This window comes from Orbicella faveolata, unplaced genomic scaffold (assembly GCF_042242905.1).
Source record: "Orbicella faveolata isolate gen_17 unplaced genomic scaffold, um_ofav_v1 contig_2, whole genome shotgun sequence".
NCBI classification, from domain to species: Eukaryota; Metazoa; Cnidaria; class Anthozoa; order Scleractinia; family Merulinidae; genus Orbicella; species Orbicella faveolata.
This window is the reverse complement of record NW_028301547.1, coordinates 557,764-580,994: the sequence shown is the minus strand read 5'-3', so window position 1 is coordinate 580,994 and position 23,231 is coordinate 557,764. Positions and strand designations below refer to the sequence as shown.

Here is a 23,231-nt window from a genome sequence, read left to right as displayed (position 1 = left end):
TCACGTGTCTGCGTGGTTGTCAGTGTTAAACAACGTGCTTGATTGACGGTAAACTGAGGCTAAACAGTGCTGCTTCATGCATTCCAGTCTTGTTTCTTTTCAATCTTGTTTATTACTAAACTACTTATTTTAAACATCAAAACTTCTGATTTACCAGAAAATAGCAAGACCGCTTCACTAACTTGGTCCTGAAGAACATTTCTGGATGGCCTCTGTACGACCAAGACATTAAAACAAGCTATTAGCTTCTAAAAGCGAGGTTTGCGTATTCTTTCTACGTTGTCAATAACTGAAATTAAATACGTCGGATTTCTTGATTTCAAAACAGGTAGTTGTTTGACCATTTCTTTCAGTCGCTGACTTCAAGGCTACTTGCGAATTTTCATCTCTAAAGTAACACTGAACGGTTTACTGGAATAGTTCAGTGCAAACTCCACCAATTAACCTCGACGGATCAGTTAAAGGTGTTCAACACAGAAAACGACTTAACACATTCGCCAAACATCCTCGTCTTCTTCGTAAATAAAATACGTGCTTGCCAAGTGGGCACGCGTCAAACTGATTTCGTTCAATGAGCAGGCTATTCTGGGGGCTTTTCATTGGCTTTCATAAAGGTCAGCATCTCCTGTGCACGTGATGAACGCGTGTGAATCTCGTGACAAGTTCTCAAGACAATGTCTCTACAAATTACTACTAAATTATAACCATCTCGTTACTCAAGTGAAAATATCGCTTGTGATCCCGTAACGTGGGGTTAGTGTGTTTATCTTTCAGCCTAAGCCGTATCCCTGGCACTGAATGGCTTGGAGGAGCTTTCTCTTCAGGATTTTCTTTGATGGGTACAACGGAATGCTCATCCGCTGACCGCACGTGGTTGCCATGGGTAACGCTTTGGTATTTCCACTGATAACGTCCACAGTGATATTGAGGTCTGGAAAACAAAAGAGAAAAAGAATTGTCATTATTGTTTTTGTATCAAACAAGTGGCCTTTTTTTCCTGGTCTAATTTCAACAACTAGTGTGACCTCTATTCACAGTCTCGCTTCCACTAGAACTTGATTTCAGAGATCTTATCGAGCCTGGAATTACGTCGGTATCTCGTGGCAATATGACATTTGCTGATGACGACATGCTTCAAGGTATGAGAGTTCTCGAGAACTAGCGGACATACAGGAACTTTGTCACGTCTGCAAGTGCGGCGACAGCCGACAAAACCCTACACAACACTGATTACTTAGCAACCACTGACAGAGACTGAAGGCTTAACCAGAGAAACTCAGCAGCTCTTCTCGCTCATAGACAAACCATGAATTACTGAATGGTACCTTGGTCAGGATCCCTTCTGTCGGACAATGCTGGAAGCACTGCACTTCCTGTACAGAAGTACAACAACTGCTGTCTTTGAAGAGGAGTCATCTTCTGTACAATGGACCAGAACCACCTGGTAAAGCCAACACAACAAAGATGAAGGTAAACTTGAAATCAAAGTAGGCGAACGCCTTAAAAAGGGTTCTATAGCTATCCAACTCAAGCTAAGGTAGCAGTTTGCAGGAGAATGGTCAGCTGAAAATGCAACGTTTGACGACACTTGCAGGAAGTTGTTACCAATCCAAAAGTCGAGGAATTATTAAGCTTGAAAGCAAGTTGTCACTTACCGTTTGAATCTGTCGAGTATATCAGTTGAACAGCCATTACTGTTGCTGAATGTGATGACGGAACGAAGACGGTTTATGTCCACATCTGTTGTACCACCTGACAGCAACAACTGAAAATCCTAAACAACATGTGAAGATAGAGAAAAGAAAGTTGCGTGACTTTCACAGAACAACCCTCATCACAAGTACAACGGTCAAGTATCTTCTCTCTGATAGGACATACATATATGCTACATTTCATGCAGTTACCACCATGTCAATATTGACTATGGTCGCACTGCTGAAAATATGACCGACGGCTCACCTCTGGTGTTAGAGACGACAAGAGTTCTGATGGGATGACGTCATGCAGTCCGTTTCTCATTGCTCGCAGCTCACTCTCAACACAGCCGATCATTACTTTAGTGGCATATAACCTGCAAAAAATAACAATAATGAAAAACTTGCATCAGTTCTATTTCACAAATCTTCCTTGTTTACACGAGACCTATACACGCCTTCAGGGTTACCTGCACCATATTCAGTTACGCTCTTGAGAGGAGACAGACATTGTGAGAGTAAATGTCTCGTCATTGCATTGACCTGGGGCCTGTTTCTCGAAAGGTCCAGAAACTTTTCGGGTCCGCAAAGCCATTTTTAGTTGATCTTTTTCTAAAAACAGAGAGGTGCATACGCCTGAAACTTCTTGTATGAAGAGAACCTCTGTTCACATTAAAAATACGTGAATAACAAAGCTCTGTAATCAGAAGGTTTGAGAGTTTGCTACGGCTTTCCGGGTGCGAAAACTTTTCGGGACCTTCGAAAAACGGGCCCCTGGTCATGGGCAAGACACTAACCACATGTATTAGCTTACAACTTATTCTCACTGCATAGCGCAGTGAAAATATTTTACTAAATACCGATACGATATGACAGCAGGCTATGCTAGCCAGCGGAGTTAAAAGATTATTCATTTGAAATATTTTACCCCTGCAGCCTTTCCACTAGGTCAATAAATACACAGTAACATTGAAATACGTATATCTTATTAGATGTTTTGGTGTGTAGTATCGTTGTATATTTTTACGAGTCAAAATACAAACAACGAAACACCAAAACATCTAACACCAAACATCTAATAAGAGATTTATTATCCAACAGCTGTAGTCAGTAAATTTATCAATGAAAGAGGGAGAGTGTGACAGTTTTGCGTGGGCGCGCCGACCTGTACGGCAAACAGGTTTTCTACTGTACAATATCGCTGTATATTTGTACTGTTATTTGGACAGTAACCGCTGCAGTTGGACAATAAACATTATTATTACCTGACGTATTTGTAGATGTTTTCAGGCGTCACAGGAATATGCGAGCCTCCTGGAACCAGTTCTTCTGTAGTACCGCCGACCGAGGTCTGATGGCAGAAAGTGAAAGGCAAATTATTGTCTAGATTTGTAAGAAGAATTCTTTCTACCTCTCGCATGCAACTAAGCAGGCATCGCATAGCTCTAAAGCCCTTCAATCGACGACCTTTAATTCCAAAAACTGACCAACATCTGACATCTTCTTACAATACCAATATCAATCGTCAAGTAGACATGTTATGAGAATAAATAACATGATCGATAATAGGACATTTTCTTCACATGCCTCATTCGGCAAAAAGAACATTTAAGAAATGATCAATCATAAAAATGAAGAGAAAATTCTAACTTGAAAAATTCACCTCAAAATGACAGCAGTAGGTGGCCTGAAAGCGCTCTGACGTCATCATTGGGTGATGACTGTCAAGAACCATACGACTGAGACCCTCAAACAAGTCAGCATTGAAAAACGCAAGGTCTTCCCACGTGACATCCCTGAATAAAACGAAACAACAATCATCATGATGAAAAAATGTAAAAAATTACTTTGCCAACAACGTTATCTGACAGATACCACACTGAACCAAGTGAATATGTTCACTTGCATTCTTCACTATCTACGGGTATATTACCGACTCACAATATGACCAGCTCCCAGTTGGCTTGATAGCTCAGTTGGTAGAGTACTGCATCGACATCGCGGAGGTCGCCTGAATTTTTTCAGGTTTTAATTTCACAACTGCTTAAGGTGAGTGTATAACTGCGATGATCAACCATGTTTGTAGATACCAAACGAAATTTAAACGTATCACTGGGAAATAACAATCACGACGACGACCTCTACCACAGGACTAAATACAAACTAAACAGTTAAATGACTCTTCTGTTATCACCTCAGATCAATACTCGTGATAGCGAAGAGGCATAATGACTATCACCGAATGCGAGAAGTTAAATGAAGATTGTTCATTTGATAAGCAATGCAGAAAGTGCTCTAGAGAAAAATACCTCTCCAATAGGAATTTGACCACGTGGCGACTGAAGTTTAGTGGAACAGTGTTGCTGAACCAAAGACTCAAACCAATGAATCGTCCAATGGCTGTGAACATCTTCAGGCGATTAGTCTGAAACAAACATGAAAACATGGCCAAATAAGACGGACAATACGAACGGAACCTTCAGAGAAGTTGCTAGGGAGCAACGCTTATGGACATGTTCTGTGACGTCACGCGGGCGTGACAATTTTCAGAGTGTTCACAGGGATTTGTACTAACGTGTGATTGACTGGCAAGAATCAAAAACTCTTTAAGAACTACTCCGAGACTTTGCAACAAAGAGTTTGTTTCCTGTATAAAGTTGTGATGTTTTTCTTTTTCGCTTTACCGAAACTGGAGAGTTTCTTTCCCACAGCGCTCCCTTCAGTTATTAACTCATCAAGATCGAAGATAGTTACCTTAGTGTGATTTTCCTCCGGGGATTTCTCTGAATAGGCAAATGGTTTAGGTGCATAGAAGCCACTCTGCTCTGGTAACTTGCCTGGTTCGTGGAGTAGAGTTGTGGTTTCCATTGGCAACTGCAAATCAGATGACACTGTTAAGTTAACTGCCTTAGCTGAGAAACAATGCAAATAACACAACGCAATAAACATTTTCCTTCTTCAGCCCAAGTTTTCTGTGTGTCTATAAAGTAAAGGTAACAATGACCAATTAAAGGTGAATAGTCCTCGTTTCAGCAGTTCATCAATCACGGTTCCTATGGCATGTCAGGGTGACGTCATCAGCCACGGTTAAGTCGTCAGCCACGGTGACGTCATCAGTCACGGTAGTCACAAGAGCGTTGTGCGATTTGCGGACTACCTTTGATAAGTTTGATGATACCTTTGATGTTTGTGCACAATCCTTAATTTAAAGTGGCATAAAGTGTCGTACTTAACCTTTTCATCCGTTTTCAATGCATTCGCCACTGCAGCGAAAAATCCTCGGTTAACTCCAGGCCCAGACCCCTCCTCTCCCTCGAATTTGACTCGTAGGTTGCTATAGTGAAATGTGGACATCTGCAAGATAGGTTCGGAGGAGGAAATTAGGATTCAGTTTAAGGCCAATCTAAAGATATCTACAAACACGATTTGTCACACGAATAACAAAAAAGGCTATCTTCAGCGAGTCCTGGTAATATCAGAACTAAGAACTTGCGACCTTAAGTTTTTGTTTTACAAGTGAATAATAGCAGAACAACTGACAACAGAAGTGCTTCACAGAATGGCAGCTGGTAAGGGAAACTATTTCCAATAAACTCGCCCAAAATTGTTGTGTAAAAATCTTTGGTAGACCTCTTGTGTTGCGCCATGAACATTACCTCTCCAAGTATTCTCAGAGTATTTTCCTGGATCTTCTGCCTCTTGATTGACAGTGAGAGAGTGGTACCGACTCTCCCGCCCAGTCCTCCATAAACACCAAGCTGCTGAGATTCGCTTGTGATGGATTCACGAAGATAAGAAGCAGCGCGACGGAACCTGAACAGAAAAGAACACGAAAATTACAGTAGCTTGTTATTTATTTTTAACCACTCAATAGCGGCTATATAAGCATACACTGCCGTCCAACTCGTGCGGAACCAAACGCGCATGCGTACCTGGCCAACCTTCCCGCCACACCAGCACGTGCTGCTAGGAAACTGTCTCTCTCGGCCCCAGGGCCATCCGCCAGAAAAAGGCGGGAAAACAGATCCACAGAAATTTTCCATCTTCCTATCACTTGATCAGGTGACCAATTCAGTACTAGGGGAGTGGTGTAGGTATGTCTACAAGGAAAAGCGATAAAATAAGCAACAGCTTTTATGTTATCAGCTTAGGATACAAGTAGGTGTGAACACTCTCACAATCCGTATAGAACTGATTAGTTCATTATAATTACTTACATGCCCATCGCACTAAACGTGGTCGGCAGCCCAGACTCCTCATCAGTCTCCCTCTGTGACGCCATCTTTGTGTCGTCACTTGATTTCTGACGAGCCATTGTCACGTTATGTGTAAACACTTCCCACGATGCTTTAGGGACCTTGGGGAATTTCTGCTGTAGTGTATCCTGCAGACTGCTTAGAAACTTCTCCCTGTCCACGTGTATCACATCCATTCCAAAGAACTTCAAGATGGCTTCTCGCTCGTAGCTGTGCCTCCGTCGCCGCTTGGTCTCCGTGTTGGGGGAAGGCCTAGTTTCTAGGCCTGAGGCATCTTCGTGCTGCGAAGGCTGAGAGGAACTGGGTCCAGAATCGTCTCCATCGTGACTCGACACAGAGATACTGCGGTCGAAGCTTACTCCAGCGCGAGGCCAGTGCGTCATGGAGTAAATAAAGGCATCCAGGACATACACAGCATGTTCATAACTACAAGGAATACAATTTGAGTCACATGGTGAAGAGGAATTCTGGTAAAGTACGGAAAAAATGTAACCAGATCATTAAAGTCTTAAGTGATCGACCGAAGACTAAGGCTTTCGGGACGCCTTGCTTGACCTGCTGGCATGCCGACTGGACAATTTTAGTCATACTCGCGAGTTACACGAATGCCTGTTCAGGCAATCAATCTGGCAACACAAAACTGATCGCGAAGTTTTAACAAAATATCTGATTCCCAAAACCACTCACCACAGCATATCAACAACAGGAAGTGAATCACACCACTCACCACAGCATATCAACAACAGGAAGTGAATCAAACCACTCACCACAGCATATCAACAACAGGAAGTGAATCACACCACTCACCACAGCATATCAACAACAGGAAGTGAATCACACCACTCACCACAGCATATCAACAACAGGAAGTGAATCACACCACTCACCACAGCATATCAACAACAGGAAGAGAATCAAACCACTCACCACAGCATATCAACAACAGGAAGTGAATCACACCACTCACCACAGCATATCAACAACAGGAAGTGAATCAAACCACTCACCACAGCATATCAACAACAGGAAGTGAATCCTTATGCTCGTTGTTATGAGCTCTCAAAAGAAACATTAGATACTCCTCAGGGGAGGCCCCGGGGATAGTTGACACAGTCCTTGTCAACATGGCTAATTCCGTGTCTTCAGGGCGCTGGAGTGAGGCAAGGTACCGCTGAAAAGCAACAAAAAGATTCAACTTTTTTGATCACAGCATTGATATTGCACAAATTTACATCGGTTAGTATAATTAGCTTAGTACAATGGTTAGCATGATTAATGCTACAAGAGCAATTAAGACAATTAGTATAAAATGCGATCGATATTATTGAAATACTAAATAAGAAAATTAGAGGCTACCTTGGTATCAAAATTTTTCCCCATTCTAAGTTGCCCTTCAACCACATCCAGCACCCCCGCCAGCCACGCCCATGACTTCTCCAAGTTGGACATGACAGAGTTCTGAATCGACTGGCACTCTTCTTGTGCTATCGACAGAGCGGGTAAGATGCCTTCACTGACCGCACCCTGTTGTGGCGAGGCTACAGTGTCCTGGGAGAGTGTGGTCATCAGGTCCAATGTTTCCTTGACAAGGCGTGAGAACATGCGAGTCAAGTAACAGTTTCCAGTGTGAACGCTGGGCGGGGAAATCACGCTAGTCGCCAACTGTGGAAGCTATAACCAAAGAACGTTTAGTTCATTAGTATACCGTACACTACCGGGGAATCCGACGAAAAGGAAACACGCCCCACGGGTATCAGTAGTAATCCCACCACTAGTACCTAAATCACAGGGATAGCACCGGGGAACGGACCTATCTCGTGACGAACCTGACGAGAAAAAGAAGCAACCTATACAAAATTAGACGCCAACCAAATGTTACATCTAATTTGCTACTCGCCTATTAACACTGGCACCTAAATCCACAAGTTCCCAATAAACAATGGGTAAATTGTCACATATGACAAGGGACAGGGGCCCGTGTAAGGGATTCTTGGGTCTGCCCGTTAATATTCTCGAAGTATGGTTTGGTTTGTTGAGCCTTACATGAATATGTCCAGGCATGCCGTTTCCTTCATTTAAACTAGCAACGCGTCCATCCAAAGCCCACGCGTAAGGGTGATCATGGGTAATTCCTGTCGCCATGGATACGGACCGCCGATCTGGTTCGTCAAGTTCCATATCGCTGTCGCCCTCGCCGCTTAAAGCTCCAATATGATCTGCGTCGTCATCGGAATCACTGTCGCTGTCCAGAAGAGAGCTCTTTTTGTTAAGGCCTCTTGAAAGCTCAAACGGAGAGGCCCTAAAGGGGCTCGGAGAAGGTTTCTTGTTGGAGGTCCCGGAAGAACCTTCAACAATGTTTGCTAATCTGATTCCACGGCACGATGAAGAATTTTCAGTGGACCTGTTCTGTTGAATCCTGGTGGATAAAGAGAAAAACAACATGTAAGGAACTGGAGTATGGACGACAGAACGGAAGACGACAGTTCAACAAATGAACGACAGGATTTTCATTCGTCTTTTCTATGCGACAACAGTTACGCAGTAAAAACCGCGTGTAAGAACCTAGGTTTTTTCAAGTTAGCCTCCATAGGTTCTTATATAAATGGTGTTTACTGTGAAATTACACTACCTAGGTTCTTAATCATCAGGTTCTTAATTTTTGCTTAAAAACCAACTTGTACTCATAAGTGTGGCCTTCATATTGAATCATTCATAGTACAGTAAGATAGTGGTCTTATAACACTGCCAGTGCTCTGCCTAGTTTTTGTTAACTTTTTCTGTATCGCTTGTGATGTACTGTATTATATTTCAAAAAACCTATATTTTGAAAATAAAAACCTGTATTGAGATTTTAGCCTAGAATGGTTCTTATGTGGAGGTTGCTTTAAAACTGGGAAATTTTAGCCTATCAGGTTCTTAAATTTTAGGTTCTTAAACGCGAGCTTTTAATGTATAATATGTTGTATTCAAATCACAAGGCATGACAATGAATTTCTCACTCTCCTTACCTCTGAGCTGTCCTAAGTGGGGGACCCTGCGTCCTGCCAGAAGGGTCATGAGGACCACTGACACGAATTCCTGCCCATCATAAAATAATCAGATTTTAAGATTTGTAAAATGACACTATGGTGAAGTTTGCACAACAACAACTCCGTATTTCATGCAAGTTACAGTATTAAAAAGCTGAGAAAACTAAAAGAGCAAACTTAACGATATTTGACAAATTCGATTTACTTACGCGTGGCTCACTTTCATTCATTTGTAACAAAACAAGAGACGACTGTAACTAAGAAAGGACTAGTATCTGTGTTCACGCAAACCAATCATGCATGTGTCTGCATGTCTCATCAAGCACACGGGTTATTTTTTGTGTTATTTGCTTTGAGTTTAGCTTTATGACAACTGTAAACGGTTTAAGATATCATTTAAGTTTAGTTTTAGTTTTACACCGAACTGATTTCCACTGTACTGATTTCCACTGTACTGATTAACAGAGTAAACATTTACCTGGTCTAAACCGGAACCTAGCACCCGGGAATCCTCCATTAGGGTTGGGTATGCTGTTACTGACTGAGGAGCCTGTGGAGCGGGCTTGAGGCTTAGCCACACCTTCCCTGACGGGAACAACGGAAGCCTCCGCGGCTTGGATCAACTCATGCACAGCCAGCCATGAAAATGAGCGCAAAATCATTCTACAAGGACAAACAATTGTGCGTGGTTACATTGAGAAAAGAAGTACACGTTGAAGCTATATGCTCTATGAAAATGTCCCAAAGAGTCAACTTAGCTACGGTGTAATCATTGGCTAACATAAAACTAACAATGAAAGGAATGTCAGAGCACCGACAACCTGAAACTCAGCTTACTTAAAAATTCACCATCGCGGTCGTGTGTCAAGTTCTCTGTGAAACGAAGGTTATGGTCATTACAAGTTGTTTGCACAGGAATAACCACTTATTAACCGAGAGTGAGGTCTTTACGGGAAAATCTCAAACCGAGACCTTGCCGTATTGACCGAGCGATAGCGAGGTCTATATTTTCCTGTAAAGACCGAACGTTCGAGGTCAGAAAGTTGTTTATTCCATGGTTTTGTGGTTTGTTTTTGCTGGCCCAAAATCGGACCGTGGAACAATACCCTAAAATTAGCCGATCAGGGTGCGCGTTATATCGGCTACAAACAAAAACCATATAACAAAGATGGGTAACGTACCACGATACAGAACGCATGTGAAAAGGTTGGTTTCAGTTTATCAACGTGTTAAGTTTAAAAAGAAACGGATTGAAACCCGCTAAAAAGGTACATTTACTAGTAATTGACAAGTTCACAGACGTTTGTACGTCAGGGGGCCGGGCATCTCTTGTCTCACCTGACTTTCCTCTTGAACTCCACATTGTCACTCTGAACGTTTCGGACATTGGACGCTGAAGGACTGGACCCGAGGCGGGTTCGAAGGTCAACATAGGATAAGCCAGACCTGCTGAGGTGTACAGCTAACTGTCGGATGACAGACCTCAGAAACTTGATTCCAACCATCATAGCAACATCCCTGGCGGTTGGAGGGATGTGTAGCTCACTAATCCGATGAGCCGCGTCCAGTGTCAGGAGTTGAGGATGCTTGTTCATTTCAGTGATAATAGTCTCCACAAAACTCACCAAGACAGCTTCGTCAGCATGAGAAAGCAATTCAAAGACAAACGAATCCAGGGAGCAAGACTCTATTGGACCAGATCGTGACGGACCTTTCTGGAGTGAACCACCAGAACCCTTTTGCTCCTCGGACATGTCCACGTCTGAGCCCCCAGCAGAAGTACCCATAGGGTAGTACCCCAGAACAGTTGACGCGACAGAGGGCCAGCTGTGTGTAAGTTGTATCAAAACAGGAAAACTCTCACTGGATAGATCATCAGGGACACTTGCTACAGTTGGTGGGAAACTCATCAAATCAGGCGCTGGACTGTCCGTGGCTCCTGCAGCTGTTGGGTCATTCCCACTGGGGGAAGCTTCATTGTCTACTGGCTTTGCTGTCTCATCAGAATCTGCTTGCACGCTCTGCTGCTGTGCATCTTCTGGTGAACATCTCCTCTCCAGTGCTGTCAGTGTATCTACAATGCTTCGAAAGCTGCTGGAGATGTCGTCGAGTTGAGCTAGAAGATTACTCTCCAGCATGGAGGCATCTGTCACACCTGTTATATTGATCTCAGCCATTATTTCACCGTTCTCGGCAGGTCTGGAGGTTTCTGGCTGAAGTCCAAGCTCCCGTTTGACAGTAAATGTGGAGTCTTGTCCAAACAAAAGGTTCCCGTATTTGGTGAGTCGCAGCTTCTGGCTGGCGTTCAGTTTAATCCATCGAGAATTATTGACCAGGAATGCCAAAGATGTGTCGCCTTCCTTGTTTCTGGCGGTAGCAATCTGAAAAACATGATCGACATCTGATATCTCTATACAATATTGGTAGTTAGCCCAGCTGACAGTTGATGAGAATTACGGGAATCATCAGATAAGGTTCAATTTAAGTAGCCATATGGCACCAAAATTAATTCTCAGGAAGTTCTACATGAGAATTTAAAATCTCTATCAACATTTTGGACTTGAGACTGAAATGTTAACACACGAGCATCCTAACGTTTTCGACAATAAATATTGCATATTTTCCTGTTCAAGAAAATAGAATTCCAATCACTCACCTCTGAATAGGACAAAAGACGAGAAAACAATTGGCCGATAAGCTTATCTTCGGCATCCTAAAGAACACATAATTACATCGGTTAGGTCTCGCTCGTAATTAGTACAAAACAACTCCCACTGGCTTAATGATGTTAAAATCAAGAACAAGGTACTTTCATAATAGGTGTTTACATCAGTCTGCATCGATTCCCAGTGTTAGCTCAAGAGTTCAGTCACGGTGTTTTGAGTTATTTTGGCCATGAACAAAATTAACTTTAAATCGAAGGAAACCTGAAATAGTGGTTCACTAAAAACACCATAGAAAAACACATAAGGGATAATAAGAAACCATACAGAAACAAGGATGGTTAAGGATGGGGAAGATTAAAACGGATTGCAAACGACAAACTTGAAAAATTTAGGCTAAACTTTTAACGATGCGCAAACCGTGAAGTAGCTCGTTTAAGCAGGAATTGTTTCCACTCACCACTATTTTGTCTTGCGTAGGATGATCAGTAAAGCACAGTGTCTTGGGTATTATCTTGGCCATTCCTTCAACATTGGACACATTATACACGCCTCCTCGGACACCCACCTCCATTTCTGTTCTCTCTGTCTCGTCATTTTCCACCTGGATAATTCACAACATCATCTTTAATGTAATACCACTATCATAAATGCACGCCTAGGACCTTCTAAAACAAGTCAGCCAACTTGTATTGACGATGTATCACAAGAAATGAGCATTATAAATTATTCACATTTTCACACTCAAGGTTCATGCATTTATACACTGAGGCCCCGTCAAAACTACGGGGGAGTAATTTGAAAACGCAGCTTTATTTCTACGGTAAGGCCAACCGTCCACACCACGGTGACGTCACGATAATCATGTGATTTCCCAGCCGAGTTTTCCTCAAACACCAATCCAAAATGACCGGTGATTGTTGCGTTTTTAAATTCTTCCGGAGTAACGCGGAAGGAAAACATTTGATGCGTTTTCAAAGTGAAACCTCCGTTTTCGAATTCCTCCGGCGTATTGTGGACGGGCCTAAGACTATTTGTCAACTCCATAATTAACCCTGAAAATAATACTTTACGTAAACAGTATGTCTTGTGTTATTTCATGTTTCTGACCCACCCCAGTGCAAAACTACTCATTTCCAACAAAAAGAAATTTGATCACAAAAGGCGGCCTTGATTGTAAAAGATGCACATGTACATGTATGGCGAGTATGGCGCATCTTCAAAACATTTGAAGTTCGTCGGTCCTGTTTGGTGGTTTTACATGAGGTAACAATAGTAACGCTCAAAGGTACATGTACTGTAGTTTTATACATCGCCAAACGTCCGCTAGCTACACGGGCTAAAACAAATAATAAACACTGCAATACAGTTTCTTTCATGCCTCTTGCTTAACACTTTCAGAGAAAAATAGGACTAAGTTGTTCAGGTCAATCAGTGGTAAATGTTGACATTCCAATGTACCAACCTCAGTGAGTTTAACATGCAGAACATGCTGTACTAGACTGGCAAGTCCTCCTTCAGGCGCTGTCATCTCACTAGATACCATGTGATGATCCATCTCGATCAGGGCTTGCCGGAGTTCTTTAGGATCAGAAAATGTCACCATACCTTGGGGACAACGAATAAGAAGCGATTTTTCTAAACATTTAACTATAAAAAATTGCGATAAAATATTTCTAAGCATATTGAGAAAGTTAAAAATTTTGTTAAAAAACGACGACGTTTCGACGTTGAGCTAACGTCATTATCAAGTCAAAATGATAGTTGGGGACAAAACGTAATATACAGAAACAATGCTTTAGTTCAGGAGCTCATAAGTTCTACTGCACAACGACTGCCTCTGAATACTGTACCTACCCACTCTGACATACACTGTAGCCACGTGAAAGAGAAAAGTTCCTAGCAAACATCAGCTCACCTGTTTGTGATTCTCGTCGACTGCCAACTACAGGAATTCGCCCTCCTCCTTCAACATAACGCCTTGACCATGGATGGCTATTGCCGCCTGATGTAGTGGGTGTTAACAGGGTTCCTCTCTTGGACTCAGCTGGTTTCTTAGGGATCTTCTTCACCTTACTTTTCCGAAGTTTCTCTACTAGTCTTTGCTTTGGTGTCTTGTTGCGACAGTACTAATACAAAAAATTAAGAACAAAAATGGAATTAGATCAGCCACATTGTACATGACGCATTTTGGAAAATTCGCCGATTTTTTTAAAGTTTATCGTTCGCAATCCGTCTTTTTGATTTAACATAAATGTAAGATTACTTCTTTCAATTGTTTTTCTACACTAAGAAAACTACTAGGTTAAGTTTTAATTTGAAAGTCTTTTTGATGGTCAGAAATATGACTTAAAATATTGCGCCATAGCTTCCTTAGTGACTGTTCTTTGACTTTGCAATAACTATTTAAATATACGATGCAATAACACCAAGTACAAGTCGTGTGCTATCCCAGGAAAAAGAAATAAAGGTGACAAACAAAACTTCACCTTTCTGCCCTCCATTGAAGCAGGAGGTATTGTAGCCCTGTAAGCTGATGGATATCTGCCTTGGAAAAGCTTCAACAGAATCCTTGGAGTGTAACTGGATGGTAGGTTGGTCACTGTCAGACTATTTCCTAGCCCACTAGGAGGAAGATTCTCCGTGCAAGCTACAGCAAGAGCATGAAGAGGTGTCATGCCGTTAAACGACTCAGGATAGATCATGTCCCTCATCGAACACTGCAAGTTTGGAGTGATGTTGTCTACAAACAGCAAACAAATAAAAGGTCAGAATTATGACCAATATCTGTTGTTTTTTTTTTAATGAAATCTTACATATGATTGCATATGATTGTACAATACCTTTATTACTCTCCACAAAATCCAGAATATAAATTGCAGCCTTAAAGTTGTGGCACTGCACTGCTGTCATGAAGGGAGTGTTTCCACGAGCATCGCGCTCTTTAAGCTGTAAATAATACAAGCAAATTTTACCAATAAGTGCATTCAAGGTGTTTGAAATGCGGCTGCTCTTTTCAGGCACAAGACAATTATGCAATGTTTGGTTCATTCATACCAAGGGCGCAAATGTACAATGAAATTGTTTCATAGGTCTTCACAACCAATGCTTAAAACCTTTGCTTGTTTTATGTTGCTTTTTCCCTTAACACAACAATCACATTTAAATGTTACTGTACTCTATCGCATATACTGTGTAGGTCTTACCATTGGCACAAGCTCTTTTGCAAACACTTCATCATTAAGCAGCATGTGTAAGCCAGCTACCTCTATTGGGAGACCATTTGAATTCACAGGATTTGCAGCTGTAGATGGACCTGCAGCTGGAAAACACAACACACGATAAATAGAAAGAATTAATTGAAAATTAATTAACACAACAAGCCTCTTGCAGAACCCTATTGTAAACATGAATGTACTTGTAGAGCAAAGTGTGAATTGACGGAAGAAAGAGATAAGTTAGATGAATATAGCATTACAAATTTCTGGTTACAAAGCTTGAAATTTTCAGAACAGTTGCTGGATGGAAAGCCCGGCCATTCCATTTGAGCTTTTTTAGATTTTTGAGCAATCTACATGTACATTTGTCACACATCATTTGAAAGAGAAACATTTTACCTGCTGCAAAGAATGTACATGTACATATACATGTATGTACTATTAAGGTGGCTCAAAACAGTTTCCAGCAGGTCATACTGTTGCTATGGTAACCTATTGTGTCATGAAAATGATAACAGCGTGTTCACCAATGAGTGGGCATTTTCTTGGTACCATGATTGTAGCATCAAGTGATAATTAGCGGTTATAACGACCCATTGAAATCTAACTGAAAACTGTTTTGAGCCACCTTAATTGACTTTTGAATGCCATGGTCACTACAAATTTAACATGGTTGCAGCCTGTAACAGTGAAAATTTTTTTGTACTATTAAAGTTATCAAGTTGAATTTTGAAACCATCCATGCAGATGTTCCCTTACCATGGCTCTGCACAGCATTCTGGATTTCAGTTGGCTTTTCAACAAATGTTGGATTGCCGCAGCAAATATGCAACACATTCTGGTTAGAAGTGGATTGTTGATGAAGTAGCTGTGTAACTCTCTTGCTGATAACAGTCACATGTCCTGTTGGTTCTTCATAAATCTGACCATGACTGTCTGTGACGCCCATCTTTTTGGAGCCCTTTGTGACACTTTTACTTCCCTTCCCAATATCTTTACTGTTGTTCAGCTGTTTAAGCCAGTTTAGCGCTCCCTTGATCTTTTGTACAATTCCAGATTGCACAGCTTGCAGAAGATGCTGTTCCTGAAATGCTGGCGAAAAAAAGACAAGGTAAAGTCTGCATACGAGCCAAGTGGCCCATTAGGTCGGCACTTATCTCCAGTTTCCGTAGCATGAAGCGACTAAGAGTTCCCCTGGATAGGATACTAGTCCATTGCAAGGTTACCCCTCAGCATTACTTCAAACACCTTGAAGTTTGTCAAAAATATTCTGCTACATTAATGTATCATACATTCAGCTCTTTTCTCAATGTTTGGAAATGTGGTCAAACGCAGTCTTTCATGTTTGATATATTACATCAAAATTTATTTGCTGGCAGATTTATTGCTGACTATTCATGATAAATTGTGCTTTATTGAATTTTTAGGGGCTTTGCAGGCTTATACATTTGTTTAAAAATTAAGTGACCAGTATATTAGAAAGCACGGTGATGGCACAGTAAAAGACAGAAAATTATACTGTTTCCAAGCTGTTAGAAAGCAGATTAATACTAAGCCAAAAATAATGAGGCATTAATTAAGAAATAGAAAACATGTACTGTGTTTTTATCAAGTTATAGAAACACAAGTGGAAGTTTGGGAGAATGAGAAATGCTGTGGGAACAAAAGCCACAGGCAAGTTCTCACAAACTTTTATGAGCGTTTCTATAACTCTATAGAAACACAGAGAACATGTTTTTAGAAAACAACGTGAAAAAAGAAACAACTTGTTAACTTTGATGATCAAAATGAAAATTCTCTTTGTTCACACCATCATTACATCAACAGCTTGTGCTAGTTCTGTGTTTCTATCAAGTTATGAAAACATGATTTTGTATTTTCTTATGGCTGTTTTCTAATCAACAAATCTAAATCATATATTAAATCAAGTGTTTGCTATTACTAACATATTGAGGTGTTCAATACTAGTCAAACTGAAAGTCAGAACTGAAAGATAAATATTGGAAACAGAAAATCTCACTGCAAAATTCAAATTAAATGTAATCCTAAATTAGCTCAGTTGTGCTTTGAACAACAGGACCTACTTACCTATAAATGCTACTAATACTCGTTCAGGTATAGAACTCCCTTCAGAACTTCGGCCTAATCTTGTCCCAAGACCAAAGCTATGCAGTGGAGGAATTTCCCCAACAGTTGGGTTTGACAACTTTGTGCCATAAGGCCTCGGATACAGGCAGCCATTAACATCAGTCAGCAATACAATGTCATATTCACTGGTGGAGTGAAGTAATGGAAATCTGTGACTGGAACAATGAAAGTTACATGGAAAAAGACCATCAGGGGTTGATGATTCATTTGCTGAATTCGCCTGTGCATTATTTGAAACACTATCATCATCGTCATCACCACTGTTTCGTCTTCTCTTTGATCCAGTGACTGGCTTCTCGTGTGCCATTGAATGTACCAAAGATGTTGGTATGAGAGCTGCTTCTCGGCTACTGATGGCTTCAGCATCCACTGTGCATGAACCGTCGTCATTGCTTGAGGAAATATTTACATCACTACTACAGGTGTAAACTTTACTGCTGTCGATAACTTGGTCCATTGCGGGTCCCAAGAAAAATGCCTTGCTGTCAGACAAGCGTTGGGCAACGAGAGAAATTCCTGCTGATGTGGTTGTCATGGCAACAGGCTTAAGACCAGCATGGACTTCTTTATTTCCCAATTTGGTTGAACTTCCAACAATACACTTGGGAGAATGTTGAATGCACCCTCTGTATAATGAACTGGTTGGTAACTGCTGAGTCACAGTACTTCCCGGACTGTCACTTAGTACAGACTCCAGCTCAGAGACTTTAAACACACGTAATGATGACTCTGATGGTGACACTGAACTGGCAACTTTGACAATAACATGAGGACCATCAATAGCGGCAACTGTTCCCAACAGTTTGTTCTCACTTTCAAGAAAAACAACATCCTTGACTTCCCAAATTTCACAGCCATTACTTGACACAGTTATACTCTGGGCTTTTCTTCTTACACTAGTGTGCGGGCTGGAGGATCTCACAGCATCACTGTGACTGGAAATTAATTCTTCTTCAACAGTTTTTCCTCGTGGAGTGATCTCTACTGGCAAATCTGCATTTAATTTTCCAGCCTCACCAAGAGATTTGTCACCATTGTCAATTTTCTTATTCAGTGGTTCAACCCTGATTTTTGTCACAGTAGTGCTTGGCCCTTCTGGTGACTCGTGACCAATGAGACGTCCTACAACTGGTCCCCTGATCTTACAACACTTGTAGACTAATGCGCCAGGAAATCCAGGAAAGTGCTGACGCAGCTGGACTTTTTCATTGACACCAATGTTACTAGCTTCATTGGTTGCTTTGTTCAACTTCTGCCTGAAGTTTTGGCGTTCTTCCGCTGGTAACAGTCCCCTAAAATCAAAAAAAGAAAAAGAAAAAAGACACATAAGTATTGAGTAAGTGACAAGACCCTTGCAGAAGAAAAGAACAAGATTGAGGAAAAAGACAGCACGGAAAACAAAAAGTGGATTAGTAAACGGTATTATAGAAAACTTCAGTTCAATGAAACAATATTCTGTAAGAATGTTCTTAATATCTGTACAACTGTATTTGTAACGTCACTGAAGGGCACAAAACTGTTAGAGAGCCTTACAAGTTTGAGATGAGACCAAAAAAAATAACATCACTGCATATGAAGATTGTTGAGACAATGCTACAAATAAAATGTGAGCTTACAGTAGTGCAACAGAGGCAGTATGGCCGAATGGTTAGTGGTTAAGTCCCGCTCTGATCACTAAGCTGGAGTTGTTTCTTGGTAGACCCTAGTTCAACTCCTTGGCCACGTCTGCCTAATGTCAGTTGGAATTTTCAACTATCTTATACGTTCATTTGCATTATTTGTTTCATCATTTGTTTCCATTAGCCCTGATAAGCCCATTGAGGGAGTGGTCAGTTAAGATATTTATTTTTATTTATTTATTGTGTTTGATATTGCTACTAACCTCACCAAAGGGATGAAGCATTGACAACTTGATTCTAATAAACTAGCTGATCACTACGTTAACAACAAACTAGGTTAAATTAACATTTACATGTACCACCACAATTTTAACTTTAACCGAGAAAGTGTGCTGACTTTATCAGAGGGTTTCTAACTCTTGAAATATCAAACCATGTCAGGGATGAAAAGAACAAGTGGTCCACAAAATAGCACTTTATACTCTAGTTAAGAAGTTACAGAAAGCACACACACAAAACTCACCACCAGAATATTTTACCAGACTGTGTCATTAAGCTTGAAAAAAATTCACTGCAGCTGAGTGATAGGATTTTCTCTCCCTGAAGTTCAGAGAATGCCATTGCAGGATGAGAGAGTTCCTGGATAAGGGCTGGAGGATCTCCACAGTTAGATTCTACATAAAAAAAAAAAGAATATCAGTCTCATGAACAACATGTTAATGAACTCCGTAGTGTGCTTTTATAGAATTAAAATGTACAATTTTGCATGTACACACACCCCCACTCCAAGACAACAAACCAGACCTGTGCAAAATGTAAAATAAATGGAAAGATCACGCTAATGACTGAGCATGAGTCCATGTGCAGTACATAGCAGTCTGTACATTCATCATACATTACAACAGTCTATTGAAAACAGTGGATCTCACCCACCTCTGAGAAGCTTGTCATAAAATGTGCAAATCTTTCCACTTGATGTAATGAGTGAGCAACGAACATTGGATGATGCCAGAAGACAAACTTCTTCACAGTCCAGACCTAATGCCTCTCCTAATGGGTGGGGCTTTGCTAATGGAAGGTACGTAGGTTCTTCGGAGGATGAGATCTCCATGGCAATGTCGCACGCCACATCACTTTCATATGGCCAGTGATAAAGGATTCCAGTTCCTTTCTCAACAAGTAAAAATTCTGAATGCATTGAGATGATGTGTGAGAAAACAACTTCTTTACCCTGTTAACAAAATCACATAAGTTCTCATTACACATACTTCCTTTAAAGAATTTTATGTACATGTACTGTACACGATTTAACAGTTTTTCACAGACCAGTTATTTTATTAAAAGAAAAGTGAAAAACCAGTAAAAAACAAACAAACAAAACAAGGCAAGGTTTACCACAAGAAAACACTTGGCTACATGTATTAGTGCTTTACAAAATTTCAAAAATTTCCTATTTTTAAATCACAATAATTTTTAACCAAAAATCAGCATCATTTTTATTGATCTTTTTTATTCTAAGATCTGGTGTTTTGAGTATTGAGAAAAAGCCAGTATTGTTTGTTTGTTATTAATTTACACTGTAATTCACAAAGATTGTTTACAATTTATTAAAATCAATATTTTTTAGTCAATGATTTACAAATCTGAATGCGTAGGAATGTTATTAATAAAACTCAAAGATGTAGTTTCCCTCACATTTTCAGCTTCCAGCCATTGTAAGTTGCCGATTTCAGGATAGCAAAAATCTGCATCGCTGCTGCTTGTAGTTTTACTTTCAATGGAAGTCCTTTCATCAGGTCGTTGTATATTAGCAGTCGTGGGTCCCCTGGGAAATGCACCCACCTCAGCAAGCTGGGCCCTTACAACATGGGGCTGAAGATTTGAGCGTCTGGGCATTATTGGCATAGAGCCTGTAACTGGTAACAGAAAAGCGGGCCATTGCCTCGTATTTCCGGGAAAGGTTGTAGTAAAGACTGTCCGGTGGAGGAGAGTTGGTGAAGAGACTGAGCGGCGGGGGTTAGAACCAGCTGATAAAGAAGGGTCTAAAGCATTTTCTTGCCTTTGATTTCCTCTATCCGATCCTTTTGGTTTCTGATTTTCGGCTTTTGCTTCGCTACCTGCCTTTGTCGCACAAGACGACTCTACACCTTCATTGGAAGTATCTTTACTGAGATTTTCAGTTTTAATTGAGCTCGAAGTTTGCATAGCTGTATCTGCCTGTGTTTCTTGGTTACTTGACCCACTTCCTTCCGCAAGTGTTGAACTAGTATTGTTTGATTTTTCTAGTTCTTCTTTTCCTGTCTGGAATTCGCGAGAGACTGGAGTCTGAGTAGTCGCACTACTTGTATTAGGCATCCAAGACGCAAATCGCGGCTTAGTCCGATTACTTACAAAAACATTACCGAAACCAGATCTACCAGAAGCACGGAATGACGGAGACATCGCTGTTCCAGACACCAGCGATCGGCCGGGTACGGTTCCGCTAGTCGCTCCATTATTCAAAAATTCGTGTTGAAGCTGTCGTGCAAAGGCTTCGTCGCTTTGAACTTGAAAGAGTGGTTCTTCAGAGTTTCCCAGAGAACTCGGCAATTTCTTTATAGTATCAAGGTTTCTTGTAACACATTTAACCCTGCAAACACGTCCATCATTAAAAAGCAATCCCAAAAACTCCGGTCCAACTGCCACTTGAATTATTCTACTCGAGCCAAAATCTGGCAAACTTATACAATTTTTAGCCTTCTCCAATACGCTTCCATTGTCATTTGATTCCCCCAGCACCTGATTAATGCACTTGAATAGTTCATCTTCAACAGCGTCTTTTGATTTATCTTTGCCTAAACGAACAAAAATAATGCGAGGTGATAAATTTGTCCACGCATCATTTTCACTATTACCATTCGCCATGTTACTTCTGGCGTCTGAAGAATCGAAACTCGATCCAGGCTCCTCGCTACTCATAAAAAATCGTAATCTCCACGTGACGGGTAGAAAAGCTCCCTGGCAAGAAGAAGTACTCCAAGGGAGATAATATATTCCCCCTCCCCCCCCCCCTCCCCACCCTTCTCATCCCCGACTAGGCAGTCCAACCGTTTCTAGCCTAGGGTCAATTCCTAGCCCATGCAGGTTAAGCGCTGGGCACCAGTTTGATCCTGTCACGGAAACGACAATCGGATACCGCACATCTATGAGTTTCAAACAGTCTTCAGAGTTTTCGCAGCCTAATATAGCCGGGAAAGCACCCCCGAGCCCATGATGGTGCCACTTGATAGCAACAGGTCTTGGTCACTTTGAAGTAAACTGATCGCGCAATAGTGGCGGGCAACTTTCGAGGAGCTCCGAGAGCACACACTATCCGCTGATCGTAATAAAAATCGTAAATTTTCAGCGAGAGGGTAGCAAAGGGTTTTTGTGTGACGCGTGATCGCCCCAAAATTAGCAGCGTGATTCGTGATTGAGACCAAATTAACCGCGTGACGCGGGACAGGACATCATAACGTGATGCATGATTTGCTATTTTGCAAGCATACCAATTAGATTTCCGTGATAAGTGAACGTTCTTTGAACTAGAAGGATATCATTCATTCAAAGTAAATAGTAAATAGTCTTCAAAAATATCATCAAATCGTGGCAGACGTGACACCATTTTCTGGTCTTTGTCGTCCTTTTCTTGACCTCTGATGCCTTTGATTTTCGTGGATCTCATAGTACTATAGGTCCAAACAATTGTGATACAAATCATAGGAATAAGTCAATTGAAAATAATTAAACGTTGCACAAGGACTATGAGCTTCTGTGTTATTCTTGTCCATTTTGTCGACCGATCATTTTTGGCAGTGCATCGGACCAAGAGAATACGACACACCATATCCGAATCCGGCTATCGTACAAAAGGTCTGAACGAATTTCGTCCAAAAGGGCTGAAACGATAACACACATTAGAATTATGTGTCATTTTATTATACCGCTCGAAAAGACAGCTGCGTAAGCAACGAGAGACTGCACAAGGGAAACGTTTGTGTCATAAAGACCTAAGCCACGTTATATCCTTTACAGACAAAAAAACGTTGCCGCACAGAAAAGGATTTGCGGGTGTAAAGCTTTGACATTAGTATTGCCTGTATATTAGAGCATGGCAAGGTGGCGTAGAGGTCTTTTCAATTCGTGCACAAGATCTCTGCCAACTTAGCCTGTGAACAGGCTTCCGATTGTGTTATAGGGGAATCATAAAAATTTTTAACAAAACGAGTGGCTTATCGCGGTACACCTTAGATATGGATGTCATGAATTTCCTTTAAAGTACGCGAATTACGTACCCTGGTATTGGATAATAAATTGTATACCCAAGATCTGGATGTCATGAACTTCCTTTTGGGTAGGTGAATCCCACACAGATGGTCTCTTACTAATGATAACAAGAGTTTTTCTTAAATGTGTTCCAGCCGGGTTCCTTCCGATAAATCCGACAGTAAAAGTAAGTAAAGTAAAACTTTATTTAGCCACCGGGTCAGCCTTCGTGATAATGCTGGTAACATATAATGAATATTAAACTTGATTGAGGTCCTCAGAGAGTTACTCTCCTAAATATTTATTTTGTTTACGGTGTT

General features: G+C 41.1%; 1 protein-coding gene across 1 annotated transcript; it reads right to left on the bottom strand.

The window, feature by feature from the left end:
- Positions 1-89: 89 nt before the first annotated feature.
- Positions 90-21,600, bottom strand: LOC110042819 (uncharacterized). Its single transcript, XM_020748187.2, has 30 exons — positions 20,323-21,600; positions 19,561-19,858; positions 19,151-19,301; positions 16,949-18,300; positions 15,620-15,952; positions 14,849-14,964; positions 14,486-14,591; positions 14,132-14,385; positions 13,561-13,771; positions 13,108-13,250; positions 12,103-12,246; positions 11,636-11,692; positions 10,318-11,360; positions 9,458-9,642; positions 8,959-9,028; positions 7,994-8,366; positions 7,307-7,621; positions 6,958-7,121; positions 5,912-6,376; positions 5,627-5,794; positions 5,351-5,507; positions 4,929-5,048; positions 4,449-4,568; positions 4,004-4,119; positions 3,358-3,490; positions 2,960-3,045; positions 1,960-2,071; positions 1,656-1,774; positions 1,326-1,441; positions 90-931 (listed from the first exon to the last, which is right to left on the bottom strand). Exons 1-30 carry the CDS (start codon positions 21,583-21,585, stop codon positions 771-773), a joined length of 8,451 nt encoding a protein of 2,816 aa, XP_020603846.2. The 5' UTR covers positions 21,586-21,600; the 3' UTR covers positions 90-770.
- Between the last annotated feature and the right edge of the window lie 1,631 nt (positions 21,601-23,231).

Excerpts from the sequence above, each read along its gene's own strand:
- LOC110042819 (XM_020748187.2), bottom strand. The coding sequence starts at position 21,585 with ATGAGTAGCGAGGAGCCTGGATCGAGTTTCGATTCTTCAGACGCCAGA. Across the intron at positions 14,592-14,848 it reads CAAAAGAGCTTGTGCCAATG|CTTAAAGAGCGCGATGCTCG; the intron begins GTAAGACCTACA and ends TATTATTTACAG. Across the intron at positions 932-1,325 it reads CAGAAGGGATCCTGACCAAG|ACCTCAATATCACTGTGGAC; the intron begins GTACCATTCAGT and ends TTTGTTTTCCAG.